At 36.8% G+C, this 20,947-nt stretch overlaps 1 protein-coding gene across 1 annotated transcript in view; it reads right to left on the bottom strand.

Annotated features, from left to right (window-relative positions):
• Positions 1–20,947, bottom strand: part of LOC306855533 (gamma-aminobutyric acid receptor subunit beta-4-like) — a gene marked incomplete at both ends in the record, with an annotated part of 44,815 nt that overhangs the window by 1,327 nt on the left and 22,541 nt on the right. The window contains 6 exons of the mRNA XM_079394288.1: positions 30–286; positions 1,377–1,529; positions 3,658–3,795; positions 6,772–6,854; positions 14,363–14,583; positions 19,632–19,699. Coding sequence (XP_079250414.1) covers positions 30–286; positions 1,377–1,529; positions 3,658–3,795; positions 6,772–6,854; positions 14,363–14,583; positions 19,632–19,699 — 920 coding nt within the window. The remainder of the gene's footprint in view (positions 1–29; positions 287–1,376; positions 1,530–3,657; positions 3,796–6,771; positions 6,855–14,362; positions 14,584–19,631; positions 19,700–20,947) is intronic.

Genomic DNA, 20,947 nt, shown 5'->3' with positions numbered 1-20,947 from the left:
ACTCTGTAACCGTTATAAACCTTGCGTACCTGTTCCCTCAGACGCTTCTCCTCATAGCGGGGACGCTCGTTGTTGGCTTTGTTTAGCTTTTCGTTGATCTTTTTCTGCTGCTGGGGTCCCCTTCCAAAGAACACATAGTTTACGAAGGCATATTCAAGCAGGGCCAGGAAAACAAAGACGAAGCAGCCCATGAGGTAGACATCGATGGCTTTCACATAGGGGATCTTTGGGAGGGTCTCCCTCAGGTGGGTGTTGATGGTTGTCATAGTGAGCACCGTAGTTACACCTGCAAAAAATCCATTTGAATGAACCGTGTCACATTCACGCGACTTGCGTCAGGGCTTTCATGGACCACTTAACAGGGAGGTCATGTCCCTACTTCATGTCCAAGGAGCAGTAAGACATACCCAACGAAAAAAAATAACTCTTTTGTTGACATAACAGAACTCTTTTTTTTTTTTTGGCTTCCACTTTATATTAGGTGGCCTTAACTACCATCAAAAAATAAGTATAATGTACTTATTGTGTTCATATTGAATTACAAAACACTTTTTCTACTATTAAGGTGGGATAGGGGTAAGGTTAGGGGCAGGTTTGATGGTATGGGTAGGTTTCATGGTTGATAAGTTGTAAGGGATGGGTCAACAGTGTAAATATAAATGTAATTACAGAAATTAATCACAAATGTAATAACAAGCAGGCATTTTTTAAATAGAAGTACAGTGTAAAAACAAGTGCACTGTATCAATTGATTAATTTAAATGTAAGTCCATAGTAGTTAAGGCCACCTAATAGAAAGTGGGACCCTTTTTTGTTTTTTAAATAAATTAAAGATGTAACAATTTCAATGCTAAAAAAGGGCAACATTCTGGTGATATACTGCAGAAAAAAAACAGACATAGTTTCACAAAGTTTTATGTCCTAGAATGCTTTGGGCTGGTTTGCATAGCCCTGTACTTGTGAAAAAAAGGTTCTTTGTCTGCTAAGCAATTGTCACTGAGATGAATAGATATGCTAAGGACAGTTTTCTCAAGCTATTTTAGACATACTTGATCTAAATAAACATGGGATTAGTTTTATTTTAATTTTGTACCTGCATCACTCACATAATTATACTTTATGCAAATCTTCCAGTCAAATCAGTGGCAAACGGAGTTGAAACCACTTGAACTTTTGAGCATCACATACGCTTTTAAAGCTTCGCTCAAGTTTATTGCATTGGGGAACACTCATGCAGGTCATGTGAAAGGGCTTTGAGTACTTTAATCAAGGCTGACAAAAAGTATAGAATATAATATTTGGATATTCAAAATGATTGATATGGTTTTATAAAGTAAAAAAAAAAAACTTCCTGTTGAACAAAACGTTAAAGTTACCCAGGGCCACACGAGCAGCAGAGGCATCGTAGTTAATCCAGAAGGAGACCCATGACAAGATTGTGATCAGGATGGAGGGCATGTAAGTCTGCAGGATAAAGTAGCCTATGTTTCTCTTGATGCGGAAACTCAACGACAGCCGAGGGTATGAACCTGGGGAGACACAAGTACACAGCAGAAGCCAAAAAAGAGAGATGTCAACATGCAAGTGGAAACACGAAAGAGCAAGCGCAGGAAAAACAGATCTACAATTTGCAATTGTCAAAGTCTGCACTTTGACAACGGATAGTCATTTTCCCATTTGTTCAGATGGAGCATTTAATTTCCCCAAAGCAATGGATTCCTTCCCAGGGACTAGTTCTATTGCAATTAAACATGGCAGAAAGTCGCAAACATGGCAGATTTTTCTGAAACCCCCTTCTCAGCAGGCAGCGTCTATGTCCCTCTGAGAATTGTCACAAAAGCCTGCAGTGTCTTTTTTTTTTTCAATTTAGCTCTTTAATACAGGGAATTTGAGAGAGAGGAAAAAAAATAAAATATGTAACTGAAGAGCATGTCCCGCTAATGTATAAAATCTGGTGTACATTTTAAGACAACTGCAAACAGCATGTTTCAAGAAGCCTTTCCCAGATTGGCCTCCAAATGCTTGCTGATGACGACGCCACTAAATGTTAGGTGTGGTATGAATAATTGAGCCATTCAGTGTACTGATTATTCATATTGCTATGGCTATTTATTAACGTTAAAGGAATATTCTTGTTTATTCCCTGTGGTTCCAATCTCGCTGTGCTTGGGCTGAAGTGAAAGGTTTTTGGATAAGGATGCAATAGAACAAATTCCATTGGGAGCTTTTTAGCAGCAATTTTATCCAAGGGAAAGGGAATAACTTGATCAGGCTGTAATTTAAATAGCATTTGAAAATGAACAGTACCTGATGCCCTTCAAAGCTTGCATAAAACTGATGAATCAACAGCAGCACTATTTTTTATTATTATTAGTCACACTTGTTTGGACACAAGCCCATGAATCTCCCCATACAATAAATAAGAGTACATATAAACAAGATCACTTAAAACGATAGCCACATTTTCTGCATTAAGTTGAGCAGTGCAGCGTGATAAACTTACTAAATCTTATTCACTGCATTGTTTTCAGTGAGGCGGTTTGCTGAGACCATAGTGATGTTGTTAACCCCATGTGGAGTACAACATTAAAGTAGTTGAAACTACTAACTAAACTACATTTTTAGCTGTATGGAAGTAATTCAATTATTTACAGAACTATTTTTTCCCACAAAAAGTAGCAGTGTAACCTGTAAAAAATTCACTTTGTGTGAACTGCTTGCTTTACAATAACTGTCAGAATGAAATGATTCACAAACATGAATTACAAATGTAATTTGACATTGCTTATCACTCTATTTGTCAAATTCGGTGTTTAAGTTGTTTTATATATTGTAAATTTAATGCTGGCCCTGTAATTGACAACCATGTTTGTGTCAGATACTGCTTTGTTTATGGAAAATACATTGTATGATCTAAGAAAGCCTGTTCTAGGATTGCATGATTTTGTTAATTTACACTACAGAGGTTTGCTCTGAGCTTTCAGTTATATACATTCCAAACAGTCCCATAAAAACAAGTGACATAATGACGTGACATCTAATGTTATCGCAGAGAAGCCCCTCTCATTCAATTTTGGTCTGTCGTTTTAAAAACAATTGCATAATGTACAGTAAAGCTAAGCTCATGGTATATTTTTAGTCTGTACAGCTGGTAACTCTTGGTCACTCTATCATTCCTGTTTGCAGCGATTGTTCTTTTTGGAGTCTTTGTCTGTATATAGTCCTACTCCTTCTTCTTCTTCTTCTTCTTCCCTTGGGAAAATAGCCACATGAGAACTAACGTCATCACTTTTACACTGCATCTGTGCTGGCTTTTGTTCACACAGATTTTCTGGGATTGATCCCGGGAATGTTACAAGGTCCTGATCCCAGGATCAAATTTTCCAGCATTCCAACTCCATGTTCACATAGGAAGTACTTAGTAGAAAAAAAAAGTCTTAGTGTGAACATCAGCTAAGCTACAGGAACCCAAACTGCTAACACTTTTTGTTCATGATTTGAAATATAACATGAGACAAGCAATGCCAAGGGCATGGGTTAAGTTCACACACACACACACACACACAGAAAACACAAACTGATAAAATGTGTACGTTGAATGCAATATAAGTTGCTTTGAAAGTGTCAAAGTATTTGGACCAAGTGAATCGTCCATACCTGTAGTAAACCTCACTTCTCTGGACACAAGACGTAGCTCCACAATAGAGAACTGAGGCAATTCCAGTTTGTCCACACCTGTCACGGCAGTGTCCCCTCCTTGCCAGAAGAACACGATATCATCTGTGGTGTACCCATCTGCAGAGATTGTAGACAGTACAACATATATTAAATAATGTATGTGGCTTATACAACCATACCACTGGACGATGACAGTTTTACATCTAGCAAACTGATTTCAGTGATGATTTCTAAAATGAAAATTGAACTACATGGCACAAACTACCGGAAGGCACAGAACCAGTTAGTTTATTTCCTTCATCAATGGTGACAAAAATGTGACGTGTGTTTTAGTGAGGTGTAAATTGGTCTGCGTTATGTGTCGTTATCAGCACTGTTAATTGCACAAATAAATGTTTCTGCTGTGTGCCATCTAGTTGGTCGCTGTGTTCAGTTTCATCACACATTTTAGAGTGCTTAATGTGCTTTCTGTATGACAAGCTGTGTCACAATGAGGAGGAAAAAATGGCAAGAGGTATGCAAATGAAGCGCTTGTCAACATTTTGAATTAAAAACAAAATCAAATATTAATAATATTTCCCTGTCTCTGCTAATATATACTATAACGTTGCAGCTTGTGACACAATGAAAAGCATAAAAATTGAGAATATTGTTTGTAAAACATTTTACGCAAATTATGTAATTCAAACAGAAATCTGATAAGTGCAAAATTTAGGCACTGAATGAAACAATTCACATGATAATCGCTTTATGAATGGTATACTATACACAATGAGTAAGATCATTTAAATGATTTTGTGAATAATTTACACAAAATTAGGTCATTTATGTGAGAATGTTTTTTTGAAAAATTGATGTACTGTAACAAATGAGAAGTAAGAAAAGTTTTATGATGGGTTTATGCAACTAATGCAACAATTTACTTAAGAATGCTTGGTAACACTTTACAATAAGGTTAATTAATTAACTACATTAGCTAACATGAACTAAGAATGAACAATACTTCTTCGGCATTTATTAATCTTAGTTAACGTTAATTATAGCATTTACTTATGCATAATTAAAATCACAAGTTGTGTTTGTTAACATTAGTTAATGCACTATTAATGAACACTTTCTGCTTTGACTGTGATTTATGAATGTTTTACAAATAAACTTTTTCTTATGTTTTATGAATGCGGCCCACTGTGCAGTTAGTGACACCTAAAGCATTAAGTTATTGGAATAGCAAACAGAAGTGTTTCAAAAGTAAGGAAATGTTGATACTAGCACATCTGAAAAATCTCATGCCTCAGCAGGCAGTAGCATCTGACCCATTGATCTGTAGTAAGCATGAAACAAAGTGCATGGTGTAATCATTCGAAACACAAATCTAGCTACTTGACTGGGCTCCTCTGATGTATCCATGATAGACAGGGCACGCCATCCTGATACGATTGACTGATCGATAGAGCAGGGCACCTCATTGTGAAACCTGCAAACACATTCAATCTTACCTACGTCTGTCAATTGTGCCATGAGCCCTCAGTGTCAAACCCCTACAAGAACATGTATCACTCCTGACACCCAAAGAAGGAGTGGGCAGGACTACAGATATGGGTGATTACTCTAAATGGGCTTAATGATTACGTTTGCTTACATTAGATATCTGTGGAGCGTGACAGAGATAAGAAGTAAAAGTTAAATTGATGAGCTGGATGAGTTCAAGATGCTGTTGTCCACGGTCACGGTTTCTTCAAGGTAATGTGGTTAGAACCTGAGTCAGATTTGGCATTTGTGCAGTGTAGGTTGTGAAGATGATTGATGAAGATTAGACTATCACACCAGAGATGGGGTTTCTGATTCATTTCTTCAAATTTGTTCTTATGAATGATCTGTTCTTTGACATCATTGCGTGGCATCTGATTTCCTAGTTTGGCATATTATGCCCTCAAAAACATTCTCAACAGTTACTGAAGCTCAATGGATATGATGACGACAAAGTGTTTCACAGCTAGACATCTCCAGTTTGTAATAACTTAACAATTGTTTGTTTCATTCATTGTCTAATTGCTTGAGAGGTACTAAATCGTTTTTAATCATTTTTTAAATAATATTTTAATCATTGTGTGAATAATATTTAACCATCTAATCCAGGGCTGTCCAAACTCGGTCCTGGAGGGCCGGTGTCCTGCAGAGTTTAGCTCCAACCCTAATTAAACACACCTGAAGGAGCTAATCAAGCTTTTACTAGACATACTAGAAGCTTCCATGCAGGTGTGTTGAGGCAAGTTAGAGCTAAAACCTGCAGGACACCGGCCCTCCAGGACCGAGTTTGGACAGCTCTGATCTAATCCATAAACAGTAACTGCAATCCGATTATGAGCATTTTAAAATGAAATATACTCTAATTACAAGTACTTAATTTTGGAGTCTGATTACATAATCCAGATTACATGTAATCAGTTACTACCCTCTCTCCTCTCCACCTGTAGCTGGTGTGTGGTGAGCGTGCTGTGGCACAAATCATCCAAGTGATGCTGCACACTGGTGGTGGTTGAGGAGAGACCCCCCACATGATTGTAAAGCGCTTTGGGTGTACAGCAATACACAATAAAGCGCTATATAAAAAAGGCATCATCATCATCACCCAACACTGCACTCTTAAAAATAAAGGTGCTTCACGATGCCATAGAACAGTGGTTCCCAAACTTTCTTTCATGCCCCCCCATACATGCCCATATATATATATATATATATATATATATATATATAAAAATGCAACCATTTATGTTCATTATCAAAATCAGTAACATCTGTAAAAATTGAAACAACCTCCTTTTTTATATGGTGAAATAAAAATTTTCTGACTGTTTGAGTTTTATTAAAATGAACCATTGTTCTTCCATAGTAGCAATTTTCACACTTAAATTCAGGATTTTGCTGCCATGATTAATCTCATAAAGAAAGAGAAAAAACAAACAAACAAACAAAAAAATATACAGAGATAGTTGTGTGGAACAAATGATCAAATTATGTTCTCTACGGATATAGAGTGCTAGTATTACATCTCAAACATAGCCAGAATGCGCATTCATATTTCCTTTCACTTACAGCTCTCAATCTCCAGGGTGCAGTTCTGTTCATCGAGCGGGTACCGTCTCAGGTCCATCATGCAGGCTGCTGTAGTGGTTATTCTGGGGAAAAGGACAGGAAGAAAAACAAGGAATTGAGAAAGAGAGAGAGAGAGAGAGAGAGTGAGAGAGAGAGAGAGAGAGACTCTGTTACCTTGGTAACCTTTAGGAAATCATAGCTTAGCCTTGACTGCACCATGTGAATATCATACGTAATGTTTGGAATCTATTCTCTTATTCTAAGAAAAAAACAAAACAAAATGGTAATGGTAAAATGGTAACCTCTTGGTTCATGAGAAATTATTAATTACTATAATTGTGGTAAATATAAGCTTTGTTAAAATACACAAACGTAGTAATAGCTACAGTTACTGTGTTTATAAGAGAGGCTAATTATTAACCTTAGTTTACATGGCATTTATTGGGATATTTATTGACATTTAGCAGATGGATGCCACATCATAAATTTGTTCATTTTAAATGTCAATGTGACATTTTTGTGATAAGTAATAAGAGTTCATCTCTCCGTTATAAAATATACAGTAACAATTTTGAAGAATAGTTTAAGAATAATGTACTGTGTGTTATCTTTCAAAGGAACTCAGGCACACTGGAAATATTTGCATGTGCCATTATTTCTGCAAAATTATTGCTTTTTGCACATTTAGCAACACTTTCAAAGAACAATGTCCAATGACTGGTGTTAAAAATGCGTTCAGTGTTTTTTTTTTTTTTTTTGTCTTGAGCTGCAAGCAGGGAAACACCCTAGATGGTTGGCTAGACCATTGCATGCTTAGCATGAGAAACATTACTAACTTATTCATTACAACAGATGAGGATTATAAGTAAAAAGGGAGCCTGACACAAAAATAAACACTTGAATGTATATGCAAGCCATAGTGTATGTTAGTTTCTTTTCAATTACTTGGCCAGACCAATCTACAAATGGTTCATTAAACTGGTCTGAATAAAATATATATTTATTCTTATAGGTACATGCAAATGAATGCTTCATTTTAGTAATTTACCTCCCCATTGCCATAGCTTTCAATTCACAAATTGTCATGTGCATATTTAAATTTGACACATTGTAATCAATTATGACACATGACAAGGACATTGACATCTAACCTGGCATGACATAAGAGTATGGTAAGTAAATTATGAAAATATACTATTTTAGGTGGACTATTTTTTTTTTTCATATCTTCACCTGTTAGCTGTATGTTGCAACCGGAAATTCTTTATTACTTGTTATTATATTGTACTGTATGATATGATATGATATTATCCTGCTTAATCTGTGCACACACAAAACACTGTACTGAGTACGCTAAATTCAGAGCACATCATCAACAAAATGCAAGACCTGGCCAGATTTTAACAGCTATGCAGAACATTTTGACAGTGCTTCAAAACATGGAGCTAATTTTTCAACACTTTGCACAGATGCTTCTGGGTAACTTGAGACAAAACGCAAGTTAGTCAGCAGTCGCTGATCAGAAATGCATCTCTCAGCACCCACAACATTTCAAGTAATCGTTCACACAAAAAATGTAACATCTGTCATTATTTAGTCATATCCTTCCAAAATGTATGATGCTATGTCTACTGTTGATCACAAATTAATAATGTTTTTTCAGCTCCTTCCCACATGACAACCATGAGTGTCAAGGTCCATACAAAAAAAACAAAAAAACATTAAATCATAAATAAATAGTTTTGGGCTAATTTATAGTTGCATTTATTCATTCCTTATATGCAGTATATCCATATCATATTTAATCACTGATACGACAGTCTTATTCTCCTCTGACCTCATTCTCTTATCCCTGTCCACATTCCTCTTGTCTGACTTTGTGCTGGGTTTGGGAATTATTGGATCCACATACTCAGTGCTGACTCAGTCTCTCCAGGGACCTTCTAGCTGGTCAAATCTGATGCTGACAGACGTGTGCACTTTAGTGAACAGCTCTGATGTATGGAGTATTTTGATGGACAATAACGATCATTCGAGACTGTAGTCTATAAAGTGACAATGTGGGATCCTTCAAAGCTGCATGGAATTCAGATTAACACCATGTCCAAACCAAACACACCAAAGCATGCAATAAAAATATTTTCAATGTTAATCAGTGGTTTTGCCCTGACCATGCATGACAGAGAAACGCGATGAGTAACAGCAGATTCTAGTTTCAGATGTGGCTTTCACAGCTGAAAGCTCAGGTACTGATTGGGTTTTGTAAAATATTTTAGTAACACTTTAGTATAAGGACAAATTCTCACTATTAACTAGCTGCTTATTAGCATGCATATTATTAACATATTGGCATGAACATTTTAGTACTTATAAAGCACATATTCTGCATGAATATATTCTACAACCTGAATTCCGGAAAGGTTTTTTTTTATTATTTGAATAAAATGAAAACTAAAAGACTTTCAAATCACATGAAAATATTTTATTCACACTTTTTTTAGAGTGCGTCATAAGATTGTGGAATACTTTAAAAACAACATCAATTTGCAAAGGATCTTTGATCTCATCCTCTACACTGCATAACATCCTCAAAAGATTCAGAGAAACTGGAGAAATCTCTGTGTGTAAGGGACAAGGCCGAAGACCTTTGTTGGATGCCCATGGTCTTCAGGCCCCCAGACAACTCTGCATCACTCATCGGCATGATTCTGTCATTGACATTACTAAATGGGCCCAGGAATACTTCCAGAAACCACAATCCGCCGTGCCATCTGCAGATGCCAACTAAAGCTCTATCATGCAAAAAGGAAGCCATATGTGAACATGGTCCAGAAGCGCTATCGTGTCCTGTGGGCCAAGGCTCATTTAAAATGGACTGTTTCAAAGTGGAAAAGTGTTATATGGTCAGACGAGTCCAAATTTGACATTCTTGTTGGAAATCACGGACGCTGTGTCCTCCAGGCTAAAGAGAAGGGAGACCTTCCAGCGTGTCATCAGCATTCAGTTCAAAAGCCAGCATCTCTGATGGTATGGGGGTGAATAAGCGCATAGGGTATGGGCAGTTTGCATGTTTTGGAAGGCACTATGAATGCTGAAAGGTATATAAAGGTTTTAGAGCAACATATGCTCCCCTCCAGATGACGTCTATTTCAGGGAAGGCCTTGTGTAATTCAGCAGGACAATGCAAAACCACATACTGCAGCTATTACAACAGCATGGCTTCGTAGTAGAAGAGTCCAGGTACTGAATTGGCCTTCCTGCAGTCCAGATCTTTCACCTATAGAGAACATTTGACGCATCATTAAACAAAATAACGTCAAAGACGACCACAAACTCTTCAGCAGCTGTAAACGTATATCAGGCAAGAATGGGACCAAATTCCAACACCAAAACTCCAGAAACTCATAACCTTGATTCCCAGACATCTTCAAACTGTTTTGAAAAGAAGAGGAGATGCTACACCATGGTAACGTGCCCCCTGTAGCAGGCATCATATTTGAAATGAGCTAATTTTTTGCATAAAATTGTAAAATTTCCCAGTTAAAACATTTGTTATGTTATCTATGTTCTATTGTGAATAAAATACTGGCTCATGTGATTTGAAATTATTTTCATTTTCAGTTTATTATTATTAAATATATTATTAAAAAATTTCCGGAATTCGGGTTGTACTTATCCATTTCATTGCAAGTTACATAGTCTTTCCTCAGAACTCAATGTGGCAACACACATGTTAAAATCAGGTTGTTTTAAGCCTCCAAAATAAATATAATATGAGCAAAATCATGATGCCTCTACGCAGTGTTTTGTGACAGCTGCCATTTCACTGAAAGACGGAGACTGACTCATCTCGTCTATGATGTTGCGAGTGACAAATGACCTGCTCTGTCTGTCACTTATTTGCAAGACAAACAGACAAATAATCCCATTGTGATAAGGAAGCACAAATACTGTACTGCATATAGTTTAGAATAGAAATTATATAGAATATGGTTGATTTTCTAAATTCAATTGACAAAAAGTACATTTTGAACTCTGCCATAATGGAAAGAAATTAAAATAAAATGAAAACTATAAATGTAGTTTAATAAAATCATTAAAAAAAACACAAATATATGTTCTTGCTTTCACTGCATAAAATGTGCGCCATTTAAAACGATGATGATGATGATTATAGATTTAGCCTATATGATCTTGGATGTAATCCAGAAGTAGTCATAGTGCATTACTTTAAAATGTATACTATTTTCATTACATTACCGAAAAGCAAGTGATTGGTACTGGAACATATTTATAAAATAAAACTCTCATTTCTTGTAGTGTTGTATATAACCTCGACAGACAATAGCAGTGAACATGGCAACAGCAAACGGAATACACATGGTGGTGGAGTTAATTTAGGTAACGGAGCATGGGTGTAACAGAGTAATGTAGCTATTACACTGCCTTCTGTGCATTTCACTGAGAGTGTCCTATAATTAACACGCAGGGTTGTGTTTGTTTTTAGCTTCAAAACGTTTCGAATCGCAACCCCTGTATGTGGCTAAGGAGCAAACAACATCCGCAAAAGCACTTTATATATATATATGAAACATACTTTATGCAATAACAGCTGCTTGTTTGTGTTTTTCATCTGTTTTCATTTCATGTTACTCATATTGATTAGCATGCTTTCTTGGAAATGTGGAGTAAACAGTCAGTTACCTTAGATGCTCAGTGTAAACAATCTATAAAATACTTTGCTTGCTTAAAACCCTTCAATATGAGCAGTAGCTTTCTCCTCCAAATCCCCATAAAGCACAAGCCAATGCATATTTAAAAATCTGTGCATTTGTGGGTCATATGGAGGATGCTTTGCATATGTACTGTAGCTGTACTAAAGCTGACTAAGGCACATCAATTTGAAATCTCTTTTTAGACACAGCAGGGCATGATATGATAATTAAACATTAACAACAGTCCTGACTCATGAATAATTTACAGCCAGCAAAGACCCATCTTAAGACGTTATTAAGAGTGGACGTATCGATACTGCAAACATCCAAGCTCTAGTTCCCCTTGCACTTAAATTCTCTGCAGTGGTGCAAGTTTGAGAGACCCTCGGGGGGGAAAAGCAACCGACCTGTGGCCTCGCTGCGATTCCTCGATTCCACCTGTGCCAGAGCCTCTTGGAAGAGGAAACAGTTTGTCATCTTTCATTATTGATAGTTTGATTGAGTGGAGGACCCAGAGCGAACTCTCTGTCTTGCCAGTGCGGTTCTGGGTTAATGCATAGCAGAGTGAGGAGGGAGAGTGCTTTGTTTTTATTCTTGTGCCTCTGTTTGTCCAAAGAAGGATGACATTTGAGAAAACAGTTCTTAGATGTTCCATCTTATGCGGAACCACTTAGAGGTGGGTTCTAATGGTTGACTGTTAGTTCCATATATTAAGTTTTTTGTATAAGAATTTTACCAAATTTTACATTATTACACCTTGTCTGAACTGAATATGAGCAGCATGATACGATGACTCAAAAGCAAACATAACACATCATAATCATTATTGCAAGTCTATACTGGATGTGGCACAGTGTGGCCTATATTGTTATCCTATATAATGACAGTCCTAAAGTGCTGAATTAACAGGGTTCTGATGCAACCCAGGCTCATTGAAAATACGTGTTTGTGGCGACATTTCTGCAACTCTGGTATTACGTTCCTTACTGCACATTTCACAGCAGCGTTAAAGTTAATGTCCAGTGAGTGGTGCTAAAATGCTCATTCAATTTTGTGACTGTGGCCACATTTTTATTGTGTTGTTTCAGGAACGTATTACAGCATTTTTTTTTTAGGTTGCTTCAGGTACGTATTGTGGGTGATCAGAATTGAAACGTCCGGCAAGTGTTGCTAAATAGTCAATGCTCTATTGTGTTGGAAAATAACAAACTCCCTACACCAAACCCAACCCTTAACCTACACAGTAGTGTTAACGAAAGCAAAAGTGATATATGAAAAATGCATTCACTGATGCAACCGTGCTATTTAACTTCCTTCTACACATCATTTAAGCTGTTTTGTCAAACCATGGTTTCACAAAATAAGTACCAGAGTGCTTTACCTCGTGTGAGCTATACCGAACAAACCTGCTGTTTCGGAAAACCCATAAATATGTTTCTGTATATGTGATGTTAATGTTCAAAAGTACCAGTTTTCAAATCTCGGAGCATGATAAATTTGTTTTGTTTATTTATTTATATATTAGGGGGCAATCGTGGCCTAATGGTTAGAGAGTCGGACTCATAATCCAAAGGTTGCGAGTTCGAGTCTCAGGTCCGGCAGGAATTGTAGGTTGGGGGAGTGAATGTACAGCGCTCTCTCCATCCTCAATATCACGACTGAGGTGCCTTTGAGCAAGAACTGAACCCCCAACTGCTTCCCGGGCGCCACGGCATTGGCTGCCCACTGCTCTGGGTGTGTGTTCACTACTGTGTGTGCACTTGGATGGGTTAAATGCAGAGCACAAATTCTGAGTATGGGGCAGCATACTTGGCCACACGTCATTTCACTATATATATATATTTTTTTTTTGCAGAGGCAAATATTTTCGATGAGTAGTTCAGATGATGAAGGTGCGATCATATTACTGCGTTTTTGGGAAGGAGTCCTGACTAATTAATTTCTCCAACGATGCATCATACTACAGTAGTTAAGCAGTGAGTTACATTGTGGCATGGTAAACAGATCCCTGATTGGCTACTGTAGATTTATGCAACCTCTGGGTTCAACTCCCGATGCGAGTATCTTAAGCAGATCGGGCAACTCAATTCAACTGGCTAAAGGAAAAGTAATTTTCTCTATGCAATACTTTATTTTTTTGAGAGTAAGAACCACCTTGATATAGAAGTTTGTCCAAAAGGAGACGAACAGTTCAAACAAGGAAGTTCGAAGCAGAGTTGAACTCGAAAAAGGCAAATCATCTTCATGTGATCACACTTTCTACCCAATATCATTAGCACCTTTATTTTCAACACGGTGTGTCAGTGCTGTGAGCCATCAACAGATATCTTTCACACACCCCAAATAGAAGCTTTCCCATAGATAACCTGCCCTCTAACTGTGCTAGCAAGTGTGACATGAAGTTTCAGAACTTTGAACTTTGATACTGATATGAACAATTAATTCAAGAATGATGCTGCATAAAATAGTTGCAGGCTAAATACAAACAGTAAGCTTGGACCGAGTGAGTGAAACATATTCATATTTTTTTTTCAGTTTATTACAATCACCTAAAACCATGTGTCAACCGAAAGTTTCGACGCATTAGAATGTTGAATTAGGAAAAATAGAGGAGGGGCTAGATTTCAGCGCACTCTCGACATCTCTAGCTCACTGCAGACTGACACTTGAGGACATCAATTTGAAGGAAGGAACAGCGTTTCCGAGGGAAAGCACATTTTCAGATTTTAACTAAAGATTATGAAGAAAAATGCTTTTTTTCTGTGGATTAATTGTTCACTACACGACTAGTAACGTGCACTAACAAAGTAAATAGGGGCAGTTTTGATTTCATGCGGACTTAAAGACAATGATGTTACAAGAGCAATGGCATTCACCTCAGTCCGTAAAGAACAGTGCCATCTGGATGGAGCCGAATCATTCGGTTCTTCACCGTCACACCGTGCAGGAAAGACTTCTTGTCATTCAGGAAGTAGGTATCTGGGAGCCATAACTGATCAGCCACACGGTTGTCCAAAGTGAGGTTCAAAGCCATCTCAGAATAGGCCAACCGTTTGTCCCTCCAGCTTTGTTGGAAATACATGGTGATGGTGTAGTCCTGCAAAGAGCACAGACAATCTGATTGAGGTTGAGAATTGAGGTGTGATAAAAGTCTTTATTTTTTACAGTTATTTCCAATGGCATACAACTTCAGTTGGCAAAAGTAATACTTGATATGCAAACAGATTTGATTGCAACCTCAATCGAGTATTATGTTTCAAATGAAGAAAAAAAATCAAGTCTTATGTGCTTGCTCTGGTTTGACAGAATTAGAACATGCAGAGAGGCAAGCTCATTATAGAGAAGGTAATGAAAACATTATGCAATGGATTAAGATGTGTACCAACATTGATATTGATTAAATAAGGAGCAAAATATACTGTTTTGATGGGATTAGGTCCATCTGAGCAGTAACTTTTGGATGTAGGGCAAACTGGCTAAGGACACTCTTAAGATCCACTGATAATGCTAACTGTGAACTGCATTTTAATGATACAGCATTCTATATAGACACTAGTTTAATGTAATAAGCCTACATTTAATTGTGCTGCATGATTTAAGGAATTGGTCAGCAAAGATGTAAAGTGCTTGTTTACAAACTGTTGTTTTCAGCCAATATTTTCTGTACATTTGATGACTGATAAACAAATAAACTTCATAACCAAATGCAAGCTTTAAATTTTAGTTTACAATAATTGCTTATCAGTACACCCAAATTTCAAAGACAATACAGGTAATTCTGAAATTACAGTTTTATTTAAAGTTAGTAATTCAGCCAATCTATTTTCAAAATGCATGTTTTGTTTTGTTTTTAATTTCTTTGTCTATGATCCATTACACTCGGATGTATGGCACAAAATGGAAGAAAAGATCTGTCACTATACTTTCATCAGTTTTCTTTTTTTATTCTTCCAGCCCTTTGCCTCTCTTATGTAGCAAAGCACCTTTCTCTACTTTTTTTAATGTCCAGGGAAAGGGAAGTTAAACAAAACATCCGACAGAAGAACTTGTGGTACAGTATCTTCAAAACACCACAGTACAAAGAAATTCCAGCAGAATCTTCATGATGGATAAATCAAAGAGACACACTTCGGGAAGGAAAACAACTTCATACTTGAGTGAATACTTCGAACAAATTTAAATCAAATCTTCTGACTGAAACTGTATGGAAATTCTTCAGTGGCTATAAATGGAGGGACTGCAGTTGGAAGAAAGCATGGCATCATCTCTGTCTCTCTCCCACCTTTCGTCTCTGATATCTGTCTTCTTATGACACTTTTTAATGACTTTGCTAGACCATAGTTCTTCAAACTAGTTTTTTTTTAAACAAATGATCAAAAAATGTTGATAGTCAATCTCAGAAGACCAAACTAAACATTATGGATATTATATTAATTTCTAACAAGCTTTGCAAGTTTTACAAAACTGCAAGGTAAATCTGCCCTCTGCCAAGTGAACATTTGTTGTGATGATCCATAGAACTGCATGCAACAAAGAAGCCGAGCCACAATCCACAATGTTATCACGACTATTAATTAATATGAGGACATACTGTAGAAAACATCACGGATAACAGTTTATATAACTGATTATTTCCTGTGTGACTAGAAGATAACTTTCACTATAAGGAACAAACCAGTCGTGGTTTATGTAGTTTTACACACACTAAGGAAGGCCAAAATGTTTATTTTTTATTTGTAAAAAAGAAAAAGGAAAAATGTGGATCCGGTTTTCACAGAAATTGGTCTCTACAATTTCTACAATTCTGTAGGAATAAACATTAATCGACAATCAAAATTAAGCAGAGTATATAAATTTAGCCTACATTAAGACTGAATATGAGCAAACAAGTTTGTCTCATGTGGCAATTTTGTAATTACTGATAAATAATCACAAAATGTTCATAATCATAATTTAACCAGAAACTAGTGGATGAGTTTAGACCGTTATGTCTGTACATTCTGTCATTTAGAAATAAAGCCTTTGTGAAGCTAGTGTGCTGTCCCTTCAATGTCCCGGAGCGATTTCATGCAAAGATCTAGAAAAATCTCACTGTCATCAAATTTTAATTGAATTTCACTTGGAGCTTGATAATGCTGCGACCAGAGCTAATTAACACACCTGCAGTTTAATGCAAGCATCACAGATGACTTTCAGCATAAACACTGTCTAAACCTGATGACAGGTTTACAACAATTCATTCTACAGCAGTGATACTCACAGAAATTAGTCAGATTAAGAACAAACTATTTTATAGTAAATACATTTGGATTTTAAACTAGGAAATACTAGATGTTCCTGCTACATTCCTGCTACTTCCAAATTAGGGTCAATACAATTTAGTCTGAATGCATTTTAAGTACTGTACTATTTTTGGTACAATATATAGTCTAAAATGTCTGTTTAATTCTGCCCAAAATCACTCTAACACCCATCACAGTGTAATTACAACTTCTAGGAAGTTCCTTGAAACACTTAAACGAAGCATATATTTAAGCAGTAGCCAATTTTCTACTCCATTTTGATTGCCTCATCAACCTTTTTCTCAGAGGCAAAACTGGACAGTGAGAAATGTCAGAGCTGTGAAATGAACTTGCCCCATACATAATCTTCAAAGTACCTCTTTGAAAGAAGTGTTTAGTTATGATTTTTTTCTGTGAAGAAAATTGTTTCCTAAAAATGAGGAGCTAATGTATTGTGAGCACAGTGTCTTCTGTTCACACATCTGCTTGGCTGGGTTTATTTTAGTCAGGTGAAGACTGCTGCCTGTGATGACTGTCGAAGGGCTCTCTCTAATGATGAGGACACGGCATGCTTTAGGGGCCTCTGGGAACTGAAGTCCCCACAAGTGCCATAAGTTTAGCCCTCAAATTGACACAGAAGGTCTTGGGGGGGGGGGGGGGGGGGGTACAATGCTGTTTTGTGCATTAAGAGTTGTTTACACTGTTAAAGAGTTGGATTCTCATGCTAAGCTTGGACAAAATAATTTAGACGTATAACAGAGTTTTGCTGTGCCAAAAATCTTACTTTCGGGTTCGTACAAGTTTCGTTGAGTTTTTTTCGATTGTGGCTCCTGATGACGAAAACGAGGGTGGAACTCCTTATATGGGCATCTCTCCGGGAAGAACGTGCCCGTGCACGCATCGACCAGAGTGAGTGCAAGGGCGTGCCCATCAACGCGCTTCATTGCACGGGACTCGCTCGGGAAGAATGTCTCTAAAGAAGTGTGTTTTTGGTTGTGAAGGAAAGATAACCTTGTTCAGCTTTCCGAAGAACCCAGCGTTACGTAAACAGTGGATGCAGTTTATTTTTTCGGGGCAGCAACAGTTTCTCAAGTGTGTTTGTTGACAAACGTTTTATAAACAAGGCCCAGTTTGACGCTAGATTTGCTTATCGTTTGATACTGAAAGATGGAGCAGTCTCAGCTATAATAGATCCCGGTCATGATTCAGAACGGCAGATGGTAAGTGAAACAGCATCAAATGTCTGTGTTTTGTTGGTGATCGGCGCTCTAATGCTCGTCACTCTTTAGCTCCGCCCACAACGCGCCTCCAGGAGCTCGGCTTTTTTCGGAGAGGATCGTAAAACTGTATCTTTATTTTATAAATATGATAAAACTAAAGACTTTTTGGAGATATGAAGGATGCAATACTACTCTATAGGTACTCAAGATTAACATGAGATTGGGTAAAATTGTGTGTGTTATGCTCCCTTTAAGGTAGTGAATCGCACCCAAACCCACTTGACAGGTTTCCCTCCTATTCATTTCTAAATCACAGAACTAAAATGCTATATATTTACATCTTTCTATGTTTCCAGTCACACTTTACATACAGTATATAGTGAATTTCCTCATTGCTACTGTCTTTAGCAAGTCATGTTCTTCGCATCAGCAGCAGAGTCTTTTCTCAAACTGTAGAAATATTTTGGCGCAAGTCTTACATTTTTATAGAATAATACAATTAATTATTTTATTTTATTTTATTGTATTTTATTTTTTAAATGGGGAGTGTTCTTTGCTTGCTTTTTTCCGCCAAACTCATCAAAAACAGATTTGAATGAATTGAAAACCATGATTTTTGATTTGACCAATAAAAAAAAATGCATTAAATCGTATCATGGTTCAGACCCAAAATACAGTGTAAAAAGAAATCTGCATGGAAAAGGGCTCTAGTTAGGAGCAAACAAAAACTAATGTGGAAGCAGCTGTATTTTTCTGGTGTTCTCTTAAAATTTCCCAATGAGTAATCTAATCTAGGATCATATTTCCTGCTGTCAAACCATTATTATCCGACAGTAACCTGAGGAAAACCGATCCAGGTGCAGCACTTCTTCTCTGGGGTGCTTTATGGATTCAGGCCACAGTCATTGAAGCCGAGGCGCTAATAAAGCCAAAGTCCCTGACTCTGCATGAAGAAATGATGAATGCAGTAAGTCTGCATGGGGTCTCCACGGTAAGTATATATAGGGAGTTGTCAGCAGAAATTTAGACGACTGCTCTTTAAGTAAACCGCTTTTTAAGGGCTCCAGGGTGGTGTTTAACTTGAGGTGATGGTCCAGAGCCAAAAGGTCTACTGATGCTACATAATTGGTCATGAACGCAGTTATACATAATCATGCATACTGATCATTTTCTTATATAACACCTTGAAGACTCAATAGAACAGCCTTTAAACATACTCTATTTTTCTAAAGAAACAGAGCTAAATTATTCAATAAATTCCAAACTTGTACTCAAAGAAAGTCTGTAAAAATACGTCCCAGTGTACTGTTTATATATAAAGGAATTTTTCCATACTGATTTTTTTTTCTTCTATACAGGTGTTTATAACATATATTTTGAATTGCACATTGCATTGTGTCTGTAGATTTCCTGCAGTTTTCTGTAAGGACATTATCTGTTCTCTTACGGTGTAGAACAACTATTAAACACATTAAACCAAATAATATATTGACTTGTAAAGACACTTTTTATAATGCATATAGTGCCTCAGACACAATAATTAATATTAACATATCAGGTTCATCTTTTATTATAGTCTAACAACAATCAGCAACAACAGCAATCACAACAATAATGAATAATGACAAATTAATGCTACTAACCATGTTGACTTCTGAAATGGAGTCAATACTGGCAATATTTATACTCATTCCCACAATGACTGGAGGACCTAAAGAAAAGAAAAAAACAAAGAGAGAGAAAAGTTTAAGCAATTATAACATAATTGCATTGCGGCAACAACATAAGAAGTGTATCTACAATGAGGAGCAAAACAAGAATCAAAACATAAAAGTGGAGAAAAAGTCAACTTGTGGATATCTATTTCTCTTGGTACTAAGTGCTTCCAAAAGACACCTTTTCCAGTGATTATTTCATTCTGTTCTCATTGTATCAACCTGGAACCTTGTAAACACAACTTTGTTTCCAGACGGAATTCATTCATTCATTCTTTAAAGCTTAATAATCAGAATATAGCTTGCCAAAAAAAGAAGCTTTCCAGATTTGTGTGCAATATGCATCAGACGGTCAGTGAACAGACTGTGGGTGTGCATAGTCTGAGACTGAGATTAGTATGAGACAAACAACCATGTAAACATTGGCAGAGTTTGCCTTTTCTGTATGTGGGTGCAAGTGAGAACGCCTGTGTTACAAAAGTCTCCAAAAAAAATAATAAAGCATAGACCACATTGCTGCAAAGAAAAAAATACATGTCAATGGGCCAGCATTACTCATGGCATTCATTATTTAGTCAAAGCATTTACTTCAAATAATATGCCTTCCTTTAATTGGATTATATATACATTGGAATTGGGTTGCACTTTATTTTACTTACAGTACTTACAGTGCACCTACAGAAGAAATTACTGGTAATATCGGGTAACTACATGGCGTAGGTTCAGGGTTAGTACCTAGTCATTGTAATTACTATAATAAGTACATTGTATGTACATGAGTAACAGGACTGTAAAATAAAGTGATACTGGGAATTGTTTACTAAACATATGCACACCAATCTGAGGTTTTAAACCGTTACTGAAAAATACATCTCCATCAAATACTCTGCATGACTAATTTACTAAATATGGCATATGCCTTGGTGGTGAGGGGTTAGTCAAACCATACCACTTGTGTGCTGCTTGGGAAACATTTACAACCAGTATATTATGAATATTAAAATGATCCTTATTCTTTATTGCTGAATCATTTTGCCATTGTCAGTCAACAAAACCACTGGTTAGTTACGACAAAAAAGAAGAACTCAGAAAAAAAGAAAAAAAAAAAGAAGCTACAGTATAAGTGGATGGAAAATGGTGGAGTTTCTTTTGAAGAATCCATGTGTGTGTGTGTGTGTGTGTATGTCTGTATGTATTTGTTTGTTTGTTTGCCCATGAGTGCCACGATAACCAAGATAAGAGAA

Source organism: Barbus barbus (assembly GCF_936440315.1).
Source record: "Barbus barbus genome assembly, chromosome: 36".
In the NCBI taxonomy this organism is placed as follows: Eukaryota; Metazoa; Chordata; class Actinopteri; order Cypriniformes; family Cyprinidae; genus Barbus; species Barbus barbus.
Note: the sequence above shows the minus strand (reverse complement) of the source record. Positions and strands in the feature narration are given on the sequence as shown.